The 19,335-nt window shown below is 39.0% G+C and overlaps 1 protein-coding gene across 5 annotated transcripts in view; it reads left to right on the plus strand.

Moving 5' to 3' along the window:
* LOC105480634 (calcium voltage-gated channel auxiliary subunit alpha2delta 3) overlaps positions 1-19,335 on the plus strand; it is a 932,903-nt gene that overhangs the window by 871,734 nt on the left and 41,834 nt on the right. For all 5 annotated transcript variants that reach the window (XR_011620085.1, XM_071091908.1, XM_071091909.1 and 2 more), the window contains 2 exons: positions 1,104-1,159; positions 9,884-9,995. Coding sequence is in view for 4 of the 5 variants with exons in the window: in XM_071091908.1 (XP_070948009.1) it covers positions 1,104-1,159; positions 9,884-9,995 (168 nt within the window). In the remaining variant the exon portion in view is untranslated. The remainder of the gene's footprint in view (positions 1-1,103; positions 1,160-9,883; positions 9,996-19,335) is intronic.

A 19,335-nucleotide genomic window follows, 5' to 3' on the forward strand; every position in this document is an offset into this window, starting at 1 on the left:
AGGGCTGGGGGCTTCCTCAGGTGTGATTTCATTGTTTTTCCTGTCAAACTATGGTCTTATTTGGAGGTGCTCGTTGCATCTATGACTTAAGTAACACTTGAAATGGCACAAAGATGAAAGTCTTGACTTTCAGACTAGATATTAGACACATTACAGAAACACTGTGTCACACAAAAGGGAAGAATTTCATAGATGAACATGTAAACAAGATGGTTTAAGTTGCACCAAACTCTCTCATTGTTATTTCCCCTGCTTAGACTCCACTTCTGTGGGTTTGAGGCAAATTTCATGCCATTTGATGGATAGTCACTGTCCTCTTAATTTAAGGCAACCTCTATTAATTTAATACAGTTTGTGAATTCAAATGGGAAGTAAATTCTCCATATACACATGAGACAGAGAAAGAACCTTAACAATAATAGTGGGATTTAGATTGAGAGAGAGCTGCTAGGAATAGTAGCCATAAGCCTGAAAAACAAATGACCGAATTTTGATCTCTCTTCATCTATTTGGAGGATAATTTGTATTGTTTTTGTATTCTTTACCAGCCATTGAGAAATGTTGATTTTTATGAGGTTGCATGAGACCTAATTTCGTAGAGAGAAGTCTGTTCCACCTCCCTCTATACACACACACACGGAGGGGGCTTAAACAAGTTCAAGTAGCAGTATTCATTTTGAAAGCATCTTTCATTACTATAGATCATAGTCTTGGCAGAGGAGAATATTCTGTCTGTATTTCTGAACTAAGGGAGGAGAAGCTCATTAGAAATTGGCTTTTTACTGTGGAATCAAATTAGATGATACTAAGATTGAATAACTGGTGAACAATAACGAGGAAAGTATTTCAGCCTATACAGCAGGTTATTCCTCATCTAGGAATCTTTGAGTCCAGGTGAACCTGGCTTTGGGGATAAAATAGCCTTTCACAAGAAAGATAAACCCCAGTGAATATTCAGTGATAACTCAGCCAACTGTGTTGATATCTGCAAATTGTGATGTTCTCAAATGAGGTAAGCGATGCTGAAGAATACAGAAAGTCACTGTTCTGTGATACAGGCATGGATGACGAAGTAACATTGGGCTTTTCCACGATCTGTTTAGGTTCCTGGTGGAGTTTAACCTCTGCAGTTGGTGGCACTCCGATATGACAGCTAAAGGTGAGCGGCAACTGGTTTCTGTTTTCCAGCTTGGAGGGATGAGGGCTAGGTTCATCGGCTACTTTTCATCAGGGATGTGCTGGCTCAGAAAATTCCCGAGGACAAAGTGATGATTTTTCAGCTCTGTCAGCAAAAAGACACCCTATGTGCTAAGTGCTGTGCTATCTAGTCTGACACAGAATTCCACAGGCTTCATTCAGCCCATGTTGAATGTACATCTTGACCTGTTTCCTTAACTAAGGCTTTGAGGTCATACATTGCACAGGTAAATTCTTCAGAAAGCTCATGGGCAATGTCGAAATAGAAGAGAGACAGACACACTGCCTGTGTCTCAGGCTAAATGAATGATTAGACATTCTATTTTCATTTTCACAGTTACCCTCATAGAACATAAATCTGATGACATTCCTCTCCCTCCTCAAATACCTTTGATGATTTGAGGAGGGTGTAATTAGTAGAGACTCTTGGAGGCATGGGTTGTGGAGTTAGATCAGAATAGGTTTCAGTCCCGGCTCAAGGTTGACCTTGGGCATGTCAGCTGATCTGTCTCCAAGGCTCAGTTTCCCTTTGCTAAGCACAGTGGGGAAAATAATATTTATCTTAGGAAGTGAGTCTGTGTGTCTGTGTGCATGTGTGTTTAATGCTATGAGAAATCATGTTACGTGCTGACCACAGTGACTGAAACATAAGTCCTCAAAAAATAGTAGCAATACCGCATGTTCTCACGTATAAGTAAGGTAAACATTGAGTAAACATGGACACAAAGAAGGGAAAACAGACACTGGGGCCTAATTGAGGTGGAGGGTGGGAGGAGGGTGAGGATGGAAAAACGACCCATTGGGTACTTCGCTGACTACCAGGATGCTGAAATAATCTGTACACCAAACCCTCAAGACATGCAGTTGACCCATGTAAAAAACCTGCACATGTACCCTCCACACCTACAATAAAAGTTGGAAGGCAAATCAATAAATAAAAGAAAGTATCTGTAATTATAACAGTGGTGACACTACGACCATGACAGTGATGATGATTGCCTACAAATCCAGTGATCCTTAATGAACGCTGGCTCCAGCAGTCTGCCCCAGGTCTGCCCACTCACTCGCTGTTTCTCAGATACACTCTGTTCTTTCTTGCCTTCATGCATTCATGTTCATTTTCCTACCTGGGAGGCCAGGGACTAGTAGGCTATTACCATTCTTATTATTTCTAACTATCTGTCTTTTAAAAAAGAGATTGATTAGTCACATATCAGCATTTCCCCAGATGCTGGATCTATTTTAATCTAACATTCCCTTTCCTTTCCCTTAAGATCCCAGTCTGTGAGGATTCCCTCAACTCCCTCAGGCAGAATGAACATTTTCTTCTTGCTCCTGCCCCAGTCAGCTCATGCGTTATCCTATGTCTTCTTTAACATTATTGCCTCACTGTGTGTGTTTTGCACTAACCTAGCATTTCTTGATGGTAGGAGCTATGTTTTAAATATTGTTCTCTCTTAACATCTAACTGGTGCTGAGCACACAGTAGGTGCTTTATCTTTGCTGATTCAATATCCTAACAAATCTTTCTGGTGCTAAGCAGACCATTAGGGTCACTATAGTCATGGCTTTGTAACTTACAAATAGACTCATATTGCTGGAATCCAAGAACTCTCTGATTTCTGCTTAGAACATGAGATGGAGCAGAATCTGCTGAGTGAGTCCTGCCCCTGCTGATGCCTGCATAGTTCACTCTCTGATAACTGGGAGCCTAATCCATGCCTGTCCAGGCTTGGCTCTGCCCTGGGACACTGACAGCCCAGTGGAACAGGGCCCCTGTGCTCTGCTTGCATCCACACACACGCACATTGGTCTGGTGACCCCCAGGGCTTGGACTCAGTTCTTGTCCCTCCCTGCTGGGTTGGGTACTGAGTGACAGTGACTGCCTCAAATCCCACTTGTATAAATTAGCCTGAGGACATAAACCTGGATGGGAACAAAGGTTTCTATGATAGGATGATCATCACCAGGGAATTTATAATTGCAAATACTGGTAACATTTAAATGTCTAACAATAAAGGCTGTTTTAAAATAAATTGCAGCCCATCCACAGAAAGACAATTTATTCTGTTTCTGAAAACTTTTTGATGAAATTAAGAAATGCTCATGAAATTATAACAAAACAAGACAAAGCCCAAGATACAAAACTGTATATACACAAAAACACATAAAATGGTGGGAGGAAGGAGATAGGGAGCTAATTAGGGTCAGCAGTTGGTATGGGAAATAGGGAGTCAATAAACAAACACCAACATATGAGTTAGGCAAAGAGGACTGTCTTGTCCCCGAAAGGAAATTTTACCTGTAGTGTCAACTTGCTTTTGTTGAAATTGCACATGATTTGAAAAAAGAAAGATGAGGAGGGACCTACTAAATGGACACTTGGCTATCTTTTACCATTTGCTTTTCTTATTTGACTCACTTTTCCACAGTTTTACTAATAGGAGTGAAGAGAGATAAATGATATTTTTTTAAAATAAGAAAATCAATAGAGGCCAAGAAAATGGGTTGCAAGTTGGTTAAATGGCTGCTCTCTCTGTGGCACCAGTGACCTGGAGACAAATCCCCTCTCCCTCTGAATCAAACTGTGAGCTCTCAGAGGCCATAGCAGCTTTTGAACTTAGTGGTTAGGAACCCTGGGTAGCCTTTCTCTGCTTCTTGCTTGCTGTGAGGTTCTGGGCAAGTCACTTGGTCTCTCTCGGCTTTGGTTCCGTTTGTCAGCAGAGGAAACAATAGACATAATGTGGCTGTGAGAAGTGGATTAAGCAATGCATGCCAAGCCCTTGTGCAAGTACGCCATGCATGGTGGGTGGGCGCTCATGCTTTGGGTGGTGGCGGTGGTTTTTTTAACTGAGATGTCTGGTTATTTCTTAGGAGTTTGCACAGGGCTGAGGGCAGCAAGCTTGTTATTTTCAGTGGTTTACTTTTTGGCATTCTTCTTCATACCTAGGGAGGACGTTCCCTTCTCTTCGTGTCTGCATTCACTCCCACTTCCCTCATCCTCACCTTGACCTGTTTCTCTTTTCCGTGACCTGCCACCACAGACATCTAGCCATACTGTTATTTTGGTCCTATGGATTCTAGAATTGTTACTGAATGCCATTCACTATGATCTTTGCCTAGAACAGTGGTTTTCAAATGGGGGCAGTTTTGCCTTCCAGGGGAATGACTGGAGACATGTCTGCTGTCACAGCATGGGAGGGAGGGTTCTTACTAGAATCTGGTAGCTAGAGGCCAGGGATGCAGCTAAATATCCTGCAACACACAAGACAGCCCCCATAACAAAGAAATATCCCACTCAAAATATCAATAGTGCCACTGTTGAGAAACCCTGGCCCCGACTGAGGGGTGCAGAGTAGGGGACAGTGACTGAGGGAGCAGGGTGTGATCTCTGCACCCGCGATGTTGAGAGATAACTTGTGAAGGCTCCCATTCTGCGATTTCGCCACCCCCACCCCAGCTGGACCAAAAGTGGTCCAGTTTTCAGCTGAAAGGAATAATATGGTGCTTTAGTTCTCTATTTTCTGTCTTAAGGAGCTTTGTAGAAAGGACCCTGAATAGATCATTTCAGCATGTCCTCTGACTCCACTGCCAGACTGTGAGGCCTCCTTTCCACAGACTACAGAGAGACCTTGTCACCTAATTGCATCGTTGATGCATGGTGTGCTGCTACATAAGTGCTTTGCCATTTCCAGAGAGCTGGCACATAGATTATCTTCAGATCCGTTCAACATACCTGAGAGGTGGGGACTGCTAGAATTTCCTGCCAAGCCTCTCTGAAGCACCTAAGTCAGACAGCTAAGAGGCAATGGACTCAGACCTAAGCCAAGACCTCCCTCAGCTAATGATGACAGCGAGAGCCGCAGCTACTGCACTGGAATTGTCTCATTCCAGCCGACAGCCCTCTGCTGGGCATCATATGACTTTTTCCATTTTATGGATGAAGAAATGAAAAGAAGCAAAGGTGAACTCATTCATCCACAGGATTGCTGTCATTGGGATATCTTATTAAATGTAAATATAAATCCCAGACCCGGCATAAGGAGGGAAATGTGTCAGGCACCATATGCTATTGGCTTGCAAGGTTTCTTCATTCTAAATTTACCATTCCCTCACTAGATAAAGACCCTGAGCTGAGACATACATCTTTGTTTTAGTTAAAAATGGAATCCATAATTACACTGTTTATCTGCTCCATTTCCTTAATGAAGGGGACTGTGGAAGCCCATTTCTGCTTGATTATCACAAAGGTATCATTTTGGTGAAGTTGCACAAAGAGAACAGAGCTTGCTGGCACCCGGTTGTGAACAGGGGTGCATTCACAGAAACAAAAGAAGAGGAAGGCTTTTCAAATGGCAAATCTATTCATTGCCAATTGTCTGCACATAATTACTGTGAACCCAAGTCAGTTATTCTCATCAGGGACATTTGTTGCTAAGGGAAAAGTAAAGAAATTCACTTGTGCGGATGCTCCCTTGGGTGCTTCATTGTGAGTGGGTGATAGGTCATGGTGACATCGGCGTAACTGGGACAGGAGGCACAGCAGTGTGGGCTCCAGGATGTGAGGGCCAGGCTCAATCTGGACCCCATCACTCACTGCAGTGTGACCTTGGGCGAGTGTCTTCATTTCTGAGCTTTAGTTTCTTCATCTGCAAAATGGGACAGTAGCAAGGACTTGCTTATTCTGTGGTGATGAGGATTTTGCCCATGCTAAGGGCCTGGCACAGGGTTTGGCATGTAGTAAGTGCATAGTTAAGATTGATGGTGAAGGTGGTGGTGGTTTGCTGTGTGAGTTAATGATGATTGTGATGAGTCATTCTCTGTGGGACCCACGGCAGGCAGTGTCTGCTTCTGGAACCTCATTTTTCCCTTCTGGAAAAAGAAGGAGTCAGCCAAACTGAGCTCAGTGATCCTTGACTACCTACAGCTTTGTAAGATGTGAGTTCTGAGTGCCTAAGACTTAAAACAGTATCCAATAGGGCCAGGCATGGTGGCTCACACCTGTAATCCCAGCACTTTGGGAGGCCAAGATGGGCGGATCACTGAGGCCAGGATAGCCAACATGGTGAAACCCCTGTCTCTACTAAAAATACAAAAAAACTAGCCAAGCATGGTGGTGCATGCCTGTAATCCCAGCTACTTGGGAGGCTAAGGCAGGACAATCATTTGAACCCGGGAGGCGGAGGTTACAGTGAGCCGAGATCACACCACTGTACTCCAGACTGGGGGACAGAGTGAGACTGTTGTCTCCAACAACAACAACAAAAATAGTATCCAGTAGATTGCAAGCAGCCTCGGTTATTGGTTTGAAACTCCATAGATAAATAATAGTGACTGCACATATATGTGGTGTTTTCCATAGCACTCTAGACAAAGTACGTGCTAGCCATGTTATTTAAATTAAATGTGACCATGGCTTTATAGGATAATTCACGTTTCCCAAAAGCACATCAAGCAACTTCCAGCCAATAGTCGTGCTGCAAATAGACCCAACGGTTTATCACTATATCAGCATGGAGTGCCCTACGATTGTCAAAGGAAAAAGAATTTCATCCCCAGAAAGGATCAGAGCCAAATGAGTCTCACCATTGAGAGTACTGGACCCATTCCATTGTAACTGGGCCCAGACAATTAGAATTAGAGATGGTGCAATTATCAGGCTTATTCAAATCACGTGTGCTGCCTATCTCAGCCTGACCCAAAGACCTTTCTTATTTTTTTTCATTGGCCAAACTTCACAGAGCAGTTAAACATACACACGCTGGAGCCAGACAGCCCAAGGTCAAATTTTGGTTCTGCCACATACTCAGTGGATGAATTTGGGCAATTTACCCTCGTTCTTTTTCCTCCATTCACCATCTGCAAAACAGATAACAACTGTTCATTCCTCATAGTTTATTTTTTAATTTTGTCATATTTTACTATTAAACAAATTAATACATATTAAGCAGGACAGCATCTGGAACGCAGCAATTTCTCCATAAATTTAGCTGTTATGCCATCATTAGGTTTTTATATTCCGTCTGCATGCTTGTGCCACTTCCACTTATAACCTAAGCTATTGTATACTTAAATCTTTATTTCGTTTCAACGGACTCACTTTTTTAAATTCAAATAATTTAACTATGAAAAGAAAGTTTTATAAACTGAAAACCAGAATAATTTGCCATACAGAGAAATCAGTTGTGAAAATAAGAACCATGAAAATAAAAAGTGTAACCAAATTTTAGCCAGATCCTATGAGCTTTGTGTTTGGCCTCTTCAGCTTAAAGGGAGAGGAGAGCAAATGAAAGGAAGGAGTGTAAAAGATAGAAAGGTGGTAGAAACTCCCTACTGTCAAACAAAGATGTCCTCCTTACAAAACAGAGGCACTGAAAAATATTTGGGAAGAGACTGATGTTCCCACCACGTGGCTCTTCTGTGTTGTTACTGTTGGGCCTGGAGCACCTAAAATTCACCTTACCCTCCACCTGAAAGGCAAGAAAGAAGTGTGTCATAAGGGACAGAGATTCTCACATTTTTTGGCCCATCGTATTCTATTTTATGTTTGAAAACACTATTCAGGAGAGTCATTCTTGTATTCAGCAGGCATTTAATGTTCCGTCCAATGAGCTAGCATCTTGGGGACAAAGGGACAGTGTTTGGAACCTGGCCTTTCTGGAGAATGACTACCAGCACTGTACAATCAGTGGAGTCAGGAGTCAGAGAGGCAGCCATTTGCTTGCCTTTTCTACCAAAAAGTGATGGTTCAAAAAGCCTGACTCCATGAAATAGCACAAGTACAGCAGGAGTCACGATGGTGGTAAAAACATACACTTAAGCAGGACTCACAGCATGACAGCTACTGTCCATGTAATTCATTTGATTCTCAAACAACCACACAAGCTTGGTACTGCTATTCCCATTTAGCTGATGAGGACACTAAGGTGTAAAACGATTAAAAGCTCACCTGCTGTCGCACAGCAGTGGCAGGATTCATTGCCTGGAATTGGTGCTTTTAGCTGCTACAAAACTAGCCAGCCTCTGGCCTGTGGATGGTAACACTTGCTAATGAGTAGCATTTCATGAAGGCTGTGTGTATGCATGTAGGTGGGCAAAAGTGCGTGCATGCTTCAGTCTGCTAAGAGCTGTACATGCTTTTGTTCATTTATTCCTCAGAACGATCATTTCCCCTTAATGTCAGCGATCAGTTACTGAAAATTCTATATTCTGAGTGAAAGAGCTGATGAAGAGTCTACTTCCTTTTGTTTTAAGTAATAAAGATTAAATGCATTGTGCTCCAACCCCAAACCCTCAACCAATTTCCTCAAAATAGTTAAACCTCAGTGAAAAGCCTACATATAAGAAACCATCATGTTAGGATACTACAAATGCTTAGAATCGCTTCCTGATCACCCCACAAGTGTTTGGTTGTTACCCCACAGTTGTTTTTTGTGCAGTAGCACTGATGGCTCACTTAGTGCCAGCAGCATCCCATATGGACAGTGGACAAAACATCTCCCTGTAGTTCTGCCCACCAACCAGTTATATTTGGAATGTAACATGAGACTTTGTTCACACACAGTTATGTTAAAATCCTATTCAATTTTGGAATTGTAAATGTAAATACATTTTTTTTTCCTACAAAAACAATAACTGAAGGCTTTGTACAAACTGTGGTATTGGAAATCTATAAGCGTTCTCTTGGGGGAAATGCTAACAAGTAGACCTCCTGTGAAGAGTACCTGTACTCACCCCATTTTACAGATGAGAACGGTGAGGATTCACTAGAAGTGGCAGAGCAGGGATTCGTACTCCAAACTTCTCTTACTTCAGAGCCTTCATGCTTAACCACTATGCTATAGTGTCTATCATTATTGTCATCGTTATAATGTCACAATGGCTTCATTAGAATGATACTGTTATCTTTGTTATTGTTGCTATTATTATTATTATCATTATTTGACATTTACTGAACACTCATTATGTTTCAGGTACTGTACTAAGTAGTCAACATACATTGTTTTATTTACTTCTCACATCAACTTCTGATAGAACTTGATTATCCTCAATTTACAAATAAGAAAATTGAGACCTAGTGAGGTTTTGGATCTTGCCCACTGGACAATCAACTGCCAAGCCTCTACTGAGCACCTACTATGTGCTCATCCACGTACCAGGGTTATTTAGTGCTTTAAAATTGACATGGCATATTATTGGACAAAGAGCTTCATAATAGTAGGATTTGGTTCATGGCTGTGCTTCAAAGACATTACGTATTTTACTATTTCATATTTCAATTTTCTTTCTATAATAAAACCATGCAATTGTATCATGACCTTTGTCTCACCCTAAATAATATGGTATAACTTATACATTTATTCAGATATACATATGTGTTGTTGCTAAGTTTGAGTAAGTCTGAGGTCAGAGACCCGGTGACTGATGTTGTCCCAGAAATTTGAATTCTTGTGATGCATAAATGATAGCTGATCAAGCCAACACAACTGTTGGAGGAATTATAGCTTATAGAGTTGCTTGGCAGATGAAATCACTTGACTAATTAGAAAATAATGCATTATGCTGTGCTAGAAAAATCACAGAGCAGCAGAAGCAGAACTGTGTTCTGGGTTGCTGTGGGCTGCCAGTCACAATATTGAGCCTGTGCCTTGCATTCTTTACCTTTTTTTTCCCCCTATCCCTACAGCCCAGAAATTGAAACAGACCCTGGAGCCTTGTGATACTGAATATCCGGCATTTGTCTCCGAGCGCACCATCAAGGAGACTACAGGGAATATTGCTTGTGAAGACTGCTCCAAGTAAGCCATTCCCCCACCCTCTAACCCCCTACACCTTTCTGCTCGGCACAGAACTTTCCCAGATAGGTCTGTGTGACTTGCAGGCACAGTTACACCAATAGAAAACATGGCTGCCCTCTTGTGTAAGGAAGTATTTCTGTCAGCTTAGAAGAAACACCACGTGGCTTTATAAGATATTCTAAACGCTGGGAAGCATTCAGAATGCATGAAAATACATCCTGCAGTATAGGATATGTGTAGGTCAGTTTGTTCATGTTTTGAGAAAGTTCTTATTGGTGCTTTCTCAATTGACAGTTGGCAATTTGAACTGTGTGTTCGAGAATGTCCTTATGTATCTTTACTGAAGGCAGAAGCCTTCAGGATTTACCCAAACCTGATAAATTGGAAATGTTTCTTGGTGATTGAGTATGCATTTCCCTGATTGCTAATGAGATTGAGCCTCTTTTAATGGTTTTATTGGTTATTTGGGGTTTCTGACCTCTTTATTCCAATTGGGCAGTTCCCGAATGGGTGGTTAGATCTATTCTTATTGATTTGGGTGTTCTTTCTCTTTTGGATACTATTTCTTTACAATCGTATGCATTGTATGTGGCTCTTCCTATTCTGTGGTTTGACTCTTTACAGATGCCTTTTTTTTTTATTTATTTTTTTAAGAGACAGGGTCTTACTATGTTGCCTGGGCTGGTCTCAAACTCCTGGGCTCAAGAAATCCTCCTGTCTCAGCCTCCCAAGTAGCTGGGACTACAGGCACACAGTGCACAGAATTTTTCTTTCTTTCTTTTTTGTTTAAGTAAGTCTAGTCATGGGCTGAGTTCCCACCTATATGCAGATCTGTTTCCAGATCTTATGGTTTGTTAATACCTATATATAATATCATATCTTTTAAATTATTATAGCTTTATAATATGACTTGGTATTTAGGAGAACAAGCTCCTTTCCTTATTCTTCTTATAAGTTTTCTTAATTATTCTTGGCTCTTTACTCTTGCATACTTATTTTGGAACTAGCTTGTTAATTTCCACGAATTTTTTTTTTTTTTTTTTTTTTGAGACGGAGTCTCGCCCAGTCGCCCAGGCTGGGAGTACAGTGGCGCAATCTCAGCTCACTGCAAGCTCCGCCTCCTGGGTTCTCGCCATTCTCCAGCCTCAGCCTCCTGAGTAGCTGGGATTACAGGCACCCGCCACCACGCCCGGTTAATTTTTTTTGTATTTTTAGTAGAGACGGGGTTTCACCTTTTTAGCCAGGATGGTCTCGATCTCCTGACCTCATGATCCACCCGTCTCAGTCTCCCAAAGTCCTGGGATTACAGGCGTGAGGCACCGTGCCTGGCCCATTTCCATGAATTTTGATAGGGTTTTGATTAAAATTTCTGTAAGTGGTAGGTCAATTTAAAGATAATTGCTATTTTTTATAATAATTGGACTTCCCATTAATAAACTAAGTATGTCTCTTTAGTTACATGCCTTTTCTATGCCTTTTAATACAATTTTATAACTTTATATATTTATACCTACATACCCATAGTTTTTCTTCTATCATAAATAGTATATATTTAAAACTACTTTTCTAATTTGTAAGTACTAGTATATGAATGTATCACTGATTTCTGTATATTGAATATTGTATCCAACACACTGCTAAATGCTCTTTGAGATTGACTTGTTTGTGTATGGATGCTCTTGGACTTTTTGCATAGACCATAATATCATTTGTGAAACGTTTACTTTCTAATCTCCATACTTAATTATTGTTTTCTGTTTTATTGCACTATACTTCTGACACATAGTTAAATAGAAGCAATGAGATTAGGCAACCATGTCTCATTCCTGATTTAAAGGAAGTGCCTCCAATAATTACATGTTAAGTATGTTTGCTAAAGGACTTTTTTATTGTCATAAAATATAAAGAATATAAAATTTACCATTGAACCATTTTAAAGTGTATAATTCAGGAGCGTTAAGTATATTCACAATGTTGTGCAACCATCACTATTAATTCCATAATTGCTGTAGATTTTTAGTAGTAACAATTTATGAGGCTAAAGAAAACTTTTGTAAGAGTTTTTGTTGCCATTGTTATTGTTGAAATCTAAATGGATGTTGAATTTCATGAGAAAGTTCTACATTACATCCATTACAAAAAAATTTTCCTTAATTTGTTAACATGTTAAGTTACATTAATATTTTTAAAATTTTAAATCATGAAATATATATATATACATATAAAATACTTCTAAGTTTTCTTGGTTATTCTTGACTCTACTCTTGCATACTAATTTTGGAATTAGCTATTAATTTCTATGAATTCTGACAGGGTTTTGATATGTATAATATATGTATTATATATACATATCATATGTATGTATTGTTTGTATATTTCATGATATCTATAATCATGTATATGTCATGGTTTTATTTTCATGAAATAAATATATAATGCATATGTGTATGTATTAGACATAATATATGTAGTATATATTACATATGTATAGTATGTATATATTACATACTTTGTATGTAGTATATATTATATATTAATAGTATATAGAATGTGTAATGTGAAAATATACTTGCTTTTTCAGGATAGACCTTCATTGTCATAAACAGGCCAGGCGCGGTGGCTCACACCTGTAATCTCAGCACTTTGGGAGGCCAAGGCGGGTGTATCACCTGAGGTCGGGAGTTGGAGACCAGCCTGGCCAACATGGTGAAACCCCGCCTCTACTAAAAAATACAAAAATTAGCCAGGCATGGTGGCAGGCACCTGTAATCCCAGCTACTTGGGAGGTTGAGGCAAGAGAATTGCTTGAACTCGGGAGGTGAAGGTTGCAGCAAGCCATTATCTTGGCATTGCACTCCAGCCTGGCAACAGAGCTAGACTCTGTCTCAGGAAAAAAAAAAAAAAAAAAAGTAATAATATTTTACACATATTGCTGAATTCAATTTACTTACACCGTGAACTTTTTGTTTTTATGCTCAAAAAGGAGAGTGGTAATACTTTTTCTTCCTTGCACTGTCATTTGGCTTTCCTATTAAGGTCATTTTATTGCCACAAAATTACTTACAGTTTCCCTCTTTCTGTAATATCCGTAGCATTTTATATAAGATGGAATCCAGTATCTGTTTCTTGAAGATTTGGTAAAACTTATAAAACTATTAGTGACTGGTGGGATTTGTATATGTGTGTTTTTTCTTGTGTGTATAAATTTACAACTATGAAATTACTTTCTTTTGTGGTTAGAGATTTCTGGATTTTCTTTTTCCTTTTGAAATGGTTTTGGTGATTATATTTCTTAGAAAACTGCCTATTTCACCTCATTTTTCAAGGTTATTGCAGGCATTGTTGATAGTGTTTTCTTTTGATTAAAAATGTTACTATATTTGTGATTTTGCCCCCTTTTAAAGCTTGTAATTGATCCTCCCTCTTGCTCCCTTTCCTCTTGCCTCCTTCCCTCTCTCTCCCTTTTCATACTGCCAGAGATATGTTTGTTTTATCTTTCTTCTATGATTCTTGAGTTCACATTGTTTTTTATTTTCTAATATTTTGTATTTGATGCTTAGGTTTTCAGGTTCATTTTATATGTATATAGATATACCTATAAGCATATATATGTCTAGGTATACATTTCTCTCTGCATTCCAGTGCATCTCTAAATTTAATATATATATAAGGCCTTCATTCTTATTCATCTCTAACGAGTTTCTAGTTTTTACCATTTTTTGATCTGTCAATGCTTAAATCATGTTTTAAAATGTCCAAATATATGGGATTTGAGGCCATCCTTTTTATTATTGAAGTCTAATTAAATGGCCTTGTGGTCTGTATAACACATCTATTTTAGTGTTTGTGGAAACTTGCTTTGTATTTCCAGTCCTTGTCCACATGTTTTTGAAAGCAAGTTATATTATCTAATAGCTGGGCACAGGGATCAATGTGTGTCCTTTGGACAAAGTATACAAATTGTGTTTCAAACCTACCTTTATTTTCAGTCTATTTTAGATGTCAGTTAATCTCTCACCAGGCTTGTGGACGTTTTTGTGCCATTCAATTCATTTTGCTTTCTATATTTTGAAGTTATGTTACCATGGACATCCCTGTTCATGATTATTATAGCTGCCTAAGAAATCATTCCTGTTGTCACTATGTAATAACCCTCTTTATACATGAAAGTGCTTTATGTCTTAATGTCTATTTGCTTTGTTAATAGCAGAGGTACATTAGCTCTATTTTGGTAATATTTGCTGGCCATGTTTTCCCCTTTCCCTCCATTTTCAACCCTTTTTCATTATTTTGCACTAGGATTTTGTTTTATAAACAGAATGTAGCTGGATTCGAAGTTTTTATTATTTCTGTTATCTGATAGTTTAATCTTTAAAAATTTATGGTGCTTACCAATAAGTTTGGAATATTTCTACCATCATTTTATATGCTCTGTATTCCTCATGTTGTTTCTTTGTTCCTTTCTTCTTTTTTTCCTTCCTTCCTTCTTTTCCTTCTTTCCTTCCTTCCCTCCCTCCCTCCCTTCCTCCTTCTTTCCTCTCTCTCTTTCTCTCTCTCTCTTTTCTTCCTTTCTTTCCCTTCAGTTGGATTGATTGGGTTTTCTCCTTTTTTTTTTGGTATTCTATGTAAAGTACACACTATTCCTTTAGTAGTTACTCTTTGCCTTTTTAACATGTTTCAATTGGTGAGGCTCTCCTCCCTCCTCCAGAGCAAACAAAAGCTTAGATTTTGTTAAGTTGAATTACCTCCCATCTCTTTCATATAATATTTTCTAACCTTCTAGTTCTACTGTTTTTAACCCATGAAATAATTATTACTGTTGTTGCTGCCTATAGTAAATAACATGTTTACCTGCATTTTTATATGTTTATAGTCACTTTGATTTTTTTTTTTTAAATTGCTTTTTGTTTTACAGTGCTTTAGAAGTTTTTCCAAGAATGATCTGAGAGTGATAAATTATCTCATTCTTTGTCTAAAATCCCTAATTTAGTATGTACTCAACAGTGATGATTTATCTCCATAGCATCAAAATTAAAATATTTTGAAGATATTCCATTGTCTTCTCACTTTTATCCTTGTACCTTTGTAGGTAGTCTGAACTCTCCCCCTTCTCTGATGGCTTTTACAGTGTTCAGTCTCTCTCGAATGTTCTGAGGTTTCACTGATGTGATTCCAGATATAAATTCATTTCTATTTTGTATGTGCTTTTTTCTGGATAATTTCTTTAAACTTATATTCCAGTTCACTAATTTCCTTTTGATCCTGTCTGGTCTGCTGCTGAAACAATCTATTGAGCTTTTTATTTCTAGATGTTTCGTTTGCTTCTCTTAAAACTATATGTTTCTTTTATACAGTCTTAGTCTTAGGTTCTCTGTACCAAATTATAAAAAACCTTTTAAGATTGTTCTAATAGTTTAAATTTTAGGAGTATCAATCCTCATTTTTCTTCTTTCTGCGTTTTTCCATGTTAGATTATTGGCTCATGTATTTGTCATTTTTAACTGTGAATTGATTTTTACTATTAAATATTATTTATCTGGGAACAGAATAGAATTTGAGTTTTTCTTCACTATATATTTGCATTTTGGCTTCTATCATGTATCCTATTAGTAACGACAGCCTGGGAATAATTGTTATGTAAGTTTTTTGTATTTAGGAATTTGTGTACCATATAATTAGAGTACATATTTTTCCTAAGCAGCATGTAGTTTAGACTTGAAGTTTGATTTCTCATGGGCAATATTGGTTTTCCTATTCAGAGCCTCAGAGAGTGCCAGATTATCCATTTTTTTCACTTAGCAGTAAATTTACAAGTTAGCTTTTAGTGTCTTCTCTCGTAAGATCTTTTGTATTTAAACATGTTTGTTTTGTTGTACTATTTCATCTAGTGTGTCTGAGTGTTTAGGGCAAGATGGCTTCCACATTTGCCCAGTCTACCATGTTATAGTTCATTCTTCTGACTGGGGACATTCTAGATCCACCACAAGAAAGTACTAAAGTGTATGGTTTGGTGCAGGAGCCTTGGAAGCATTGGGTTCAGAATGTGAGTTTTGACTTCACTGATGATTAACTCTGTGACCTTGGACGAAAACCTTAACTCCTTGAAGTTCTGCTTATTCCTGGGTGATTTGGGGGGATTAGAATAGTAAGCATATAATGGCTTGTTATAGGAGTGAAAGTGAGAAAATGTATGTTGTGAATTTAGCATAATGCCTGAATCAGATTAAGTACTCAGTAAACAGTCACATGTAACATTTGTGTAAGGCTATGGTCTGAATGTTGGTGACCCCCAAAATCTACACGTTGGAACCTAATCCCCAATGTGATAGTATTAAGAAGCGAGGCCTTTAGGAGATGATTAGATCATGAGGTCTCTGCCCTTATGAATGGTATTAGTGCCCTTATAAAATAAGTTTGAGGGGGTCTGTTTGACCTTCCATCATGTAAAGACACAGCTAAAAAGGTGTTATCATTGAGTCAGAAAACAAGGCCTCACTAAACACTAAGTCTGCTGGTGTCTTGATCTTGGGATTCCCAGCCTCCAAAACCATGAGCAATAAATTTCTGTTGTTTATAAATTACCTACTCTGAGGTATTTTGTTATAGCAGCCTGAATAGGTGGAAACACATAACACCAAATATATAAAAAAGTTTTTAACACCTGTAAACCATTCTGCTAAAATGTGAATATTTCTTTCCACTGTCTAATGTTATTTCACTACCGTAGAATTCTCTGTATAAAAAGGTATAACATATATGTCTCAGATATGATCACAGGCCATGTGTGATGGAAGGGTTGTTGACAATTCATGACTGTATAGTTTTGTGAGATAGACGCCGCTGGTTTTATAATGATTGAGAACCTTTTTGACCAAATGGATACTGTACCCTCAGTCATCATAACTACAAACTCTGTGAGGTGGCCAGTATCCCTTAGTGAATCATGAGCACAATCATATTTAGTAGAGCAAGTTAGAGTTCTTATTTCTATTCTAAGTGAGAAAACCAATAGAACTAAGATAGGACATTGCTAGAGCCAGCAGTATTTTTCCTTATTAGAAATCATAATTAGAAAATAAAGAAATAAATGCAGCTGGATTAAAGAAAGTGACCAAAGATTTCAAACTAAAGAAATGACTACCTTTCATTCAGTAGGAATAGGAGGTCATTGCATTCGTGCTGTGATCTAGAAACTGTGCTGGTGCTTTGGGGAATGCCAAGATGGATAAGATACAAAAGTGAAGGCTGGGTGCAGTGGCTCACGTCTGCAATCCCATCACTGTGTGAGGCTGAGGCGAGCATATCACTTGAGGTCAGGAGTTCGAGACCAGCCTGGCCAATATGGTGAAACTCTGTCTCTACTAACAATACAAAAATTAGCCAGGCAGGGTGGTGCACGCCTGTAATCCCGACTACTTGGTAGCTGAGGCACAAGAATTGCTTGAACACAGGAGGCGGAGGTTGCAGTGAGCTCAGATTGCACCATTGCACTCCAGTCTGGGTGACAGAATGAGACTCTTATCTCAAAAAAGGAAAAAAAAGAAAAAAAAACAAAGTTGAAGTTGAAGAGATTTATATCAGTCATGGCTAGTTTGTTTCAACTCTCTAATGACACGCTGAGTTGAAGACTCACAGGAGATTGGGTGGTAAATGGAGTAAGGCCTTACACAGTGTGCTAGCAGCAGTGAAAAAACACTGTAGGCATTGGAGGATTTTCCTTTCCAAGCTTTATTTCAAGACCACCACCTGGCAGCTCAGTCACATACTGCAGAAGCATAACAAGAAAGCCCCAGGAGTCTGGGTGGGGAGAGAAATGAGGACTTGGGCTTTTTCTTTTTTTCCTTTTTTTTTTTTAAGTAAACATTTGATTGAAGGATAACACCTACAGAAAAGTGTCCGAACTGCAAATTTGCAGCTTGATTAATTTGCATAAAGTGAGTATTCCTGTATAACCAGCACCCTGGTTAGGAAGTGAAATAACATTACAAGCTCCTCAGAAGCACCGACCCCCACACCTGCCCTCCTGTAAGGGTAACCTCACTGACCACAGGATAACCACTCTCTTGATTTCTAACATCATGGATTGGTTTTGCCTGTTTTTTATATTGCTAATTTGTGAGATGGCAATTTGGTAGATAAGATATGAGGGCTGATTTATTAATGATCTTGAAGGAGGTCTCTAAGGAATTCACTCAGAAAACAAAATAGGGTCATAGAAAGAAAATGTAAAGATAGCTCAGGACTTCAGTAAACATTTCTTGATCATCTGGTTGCATCCCAGACACTGGGCTGCACTTTGAGGAGGCAGTGGTGAATGAGACACACAAAATTCTTGCCCTCACGGAGGTTGCAGATGAGTAACCAGGCAATGCCAATACTCCATGGTTAGTGCCATGATTAGAGAGTAAATGTTACATGGGGTCACAGAAGGAAGGCTTAGGTGGTCAAGAAAAGCTTCCTGGAAGAAATAGCACCTAACACAATGCCACCAGGGTGAGGAGGAGTTGAGTACGCACACCCAGGCAGAGAGGGGAGCATTATGGAGATGAGAGAACTTGTGGTTTGGTCAACACATTGTTAGATGTTCCAGGAAGCTGAATAGAGAATTGTGGGTGAGGACAGATGACAGAGGGGACAAGGGCTGATCAAGGCCTAAGACTTGTTGCCCTTTTGATCCTGTCGAAGAGAACTAGCCCTTTGAAGGACTTCAAATGCTAACTACCCTGACACCAGTATGGAACCACCGAAAGGTTTCAAGGAAAAGGGTAAAAATGATCAGATTCCAGATGATGGGAAAAATGACATGGTGGCCTCTTGAAACAGAAACTCCTCATTCAGACAGCCATTTGCTACCCCTTTGTCCCTTCCTTCTCTCTCACCGCTAAGCACGCACACGTGCACACACACACGCACAGACTGGTCCTAACAAAGCAAACAACTCACTTGTTTCTCTTCCTCCTCCTCTTCTTTTTAGAGATTAGAAATTGACAGATCACTGGGGTAGCTAGTTGAATGAGAAATCAATTCAAGACTACTTTTTTTCCTAATCCAAAAATCTTTGTGAAGCTTTATTATAAAATTATGATTTAATGTTTATACAATATAAAAAAGGAGCCATAACCAGTTTTGTTGAGTGCTTTTGAAAAGTGGAACCTTTTATTCTTGTCTTTTGCATATTCTTTTCTCTTTATCCCTCCTTGCTCCATTTTATGAAATACAGTTTATTAGAAGATATAGTTGAGTATTTATCAAAGTATTTAGGAAGCTATTGTTTGGCATTTTCTTTGAGCTTCATATTCTCAGAATGCAGTCTATTAAGGAGGAAAATAATGTTATTTGA

This window comes from Macaca nemestrina, chromosome 2 (genome assembly GCF_043159975.1).
Source record: "Macaca nemestrina isolate mMacNem1 chromosome 2, mMacNem.hap1, whole genome shotgun sequence".
Lineage (NCBI taxonomy): Eukaryota > Metazoa > Chordata > Mammalia > Primates > Cercopithecidae > Macaca > Macaca nemestrina.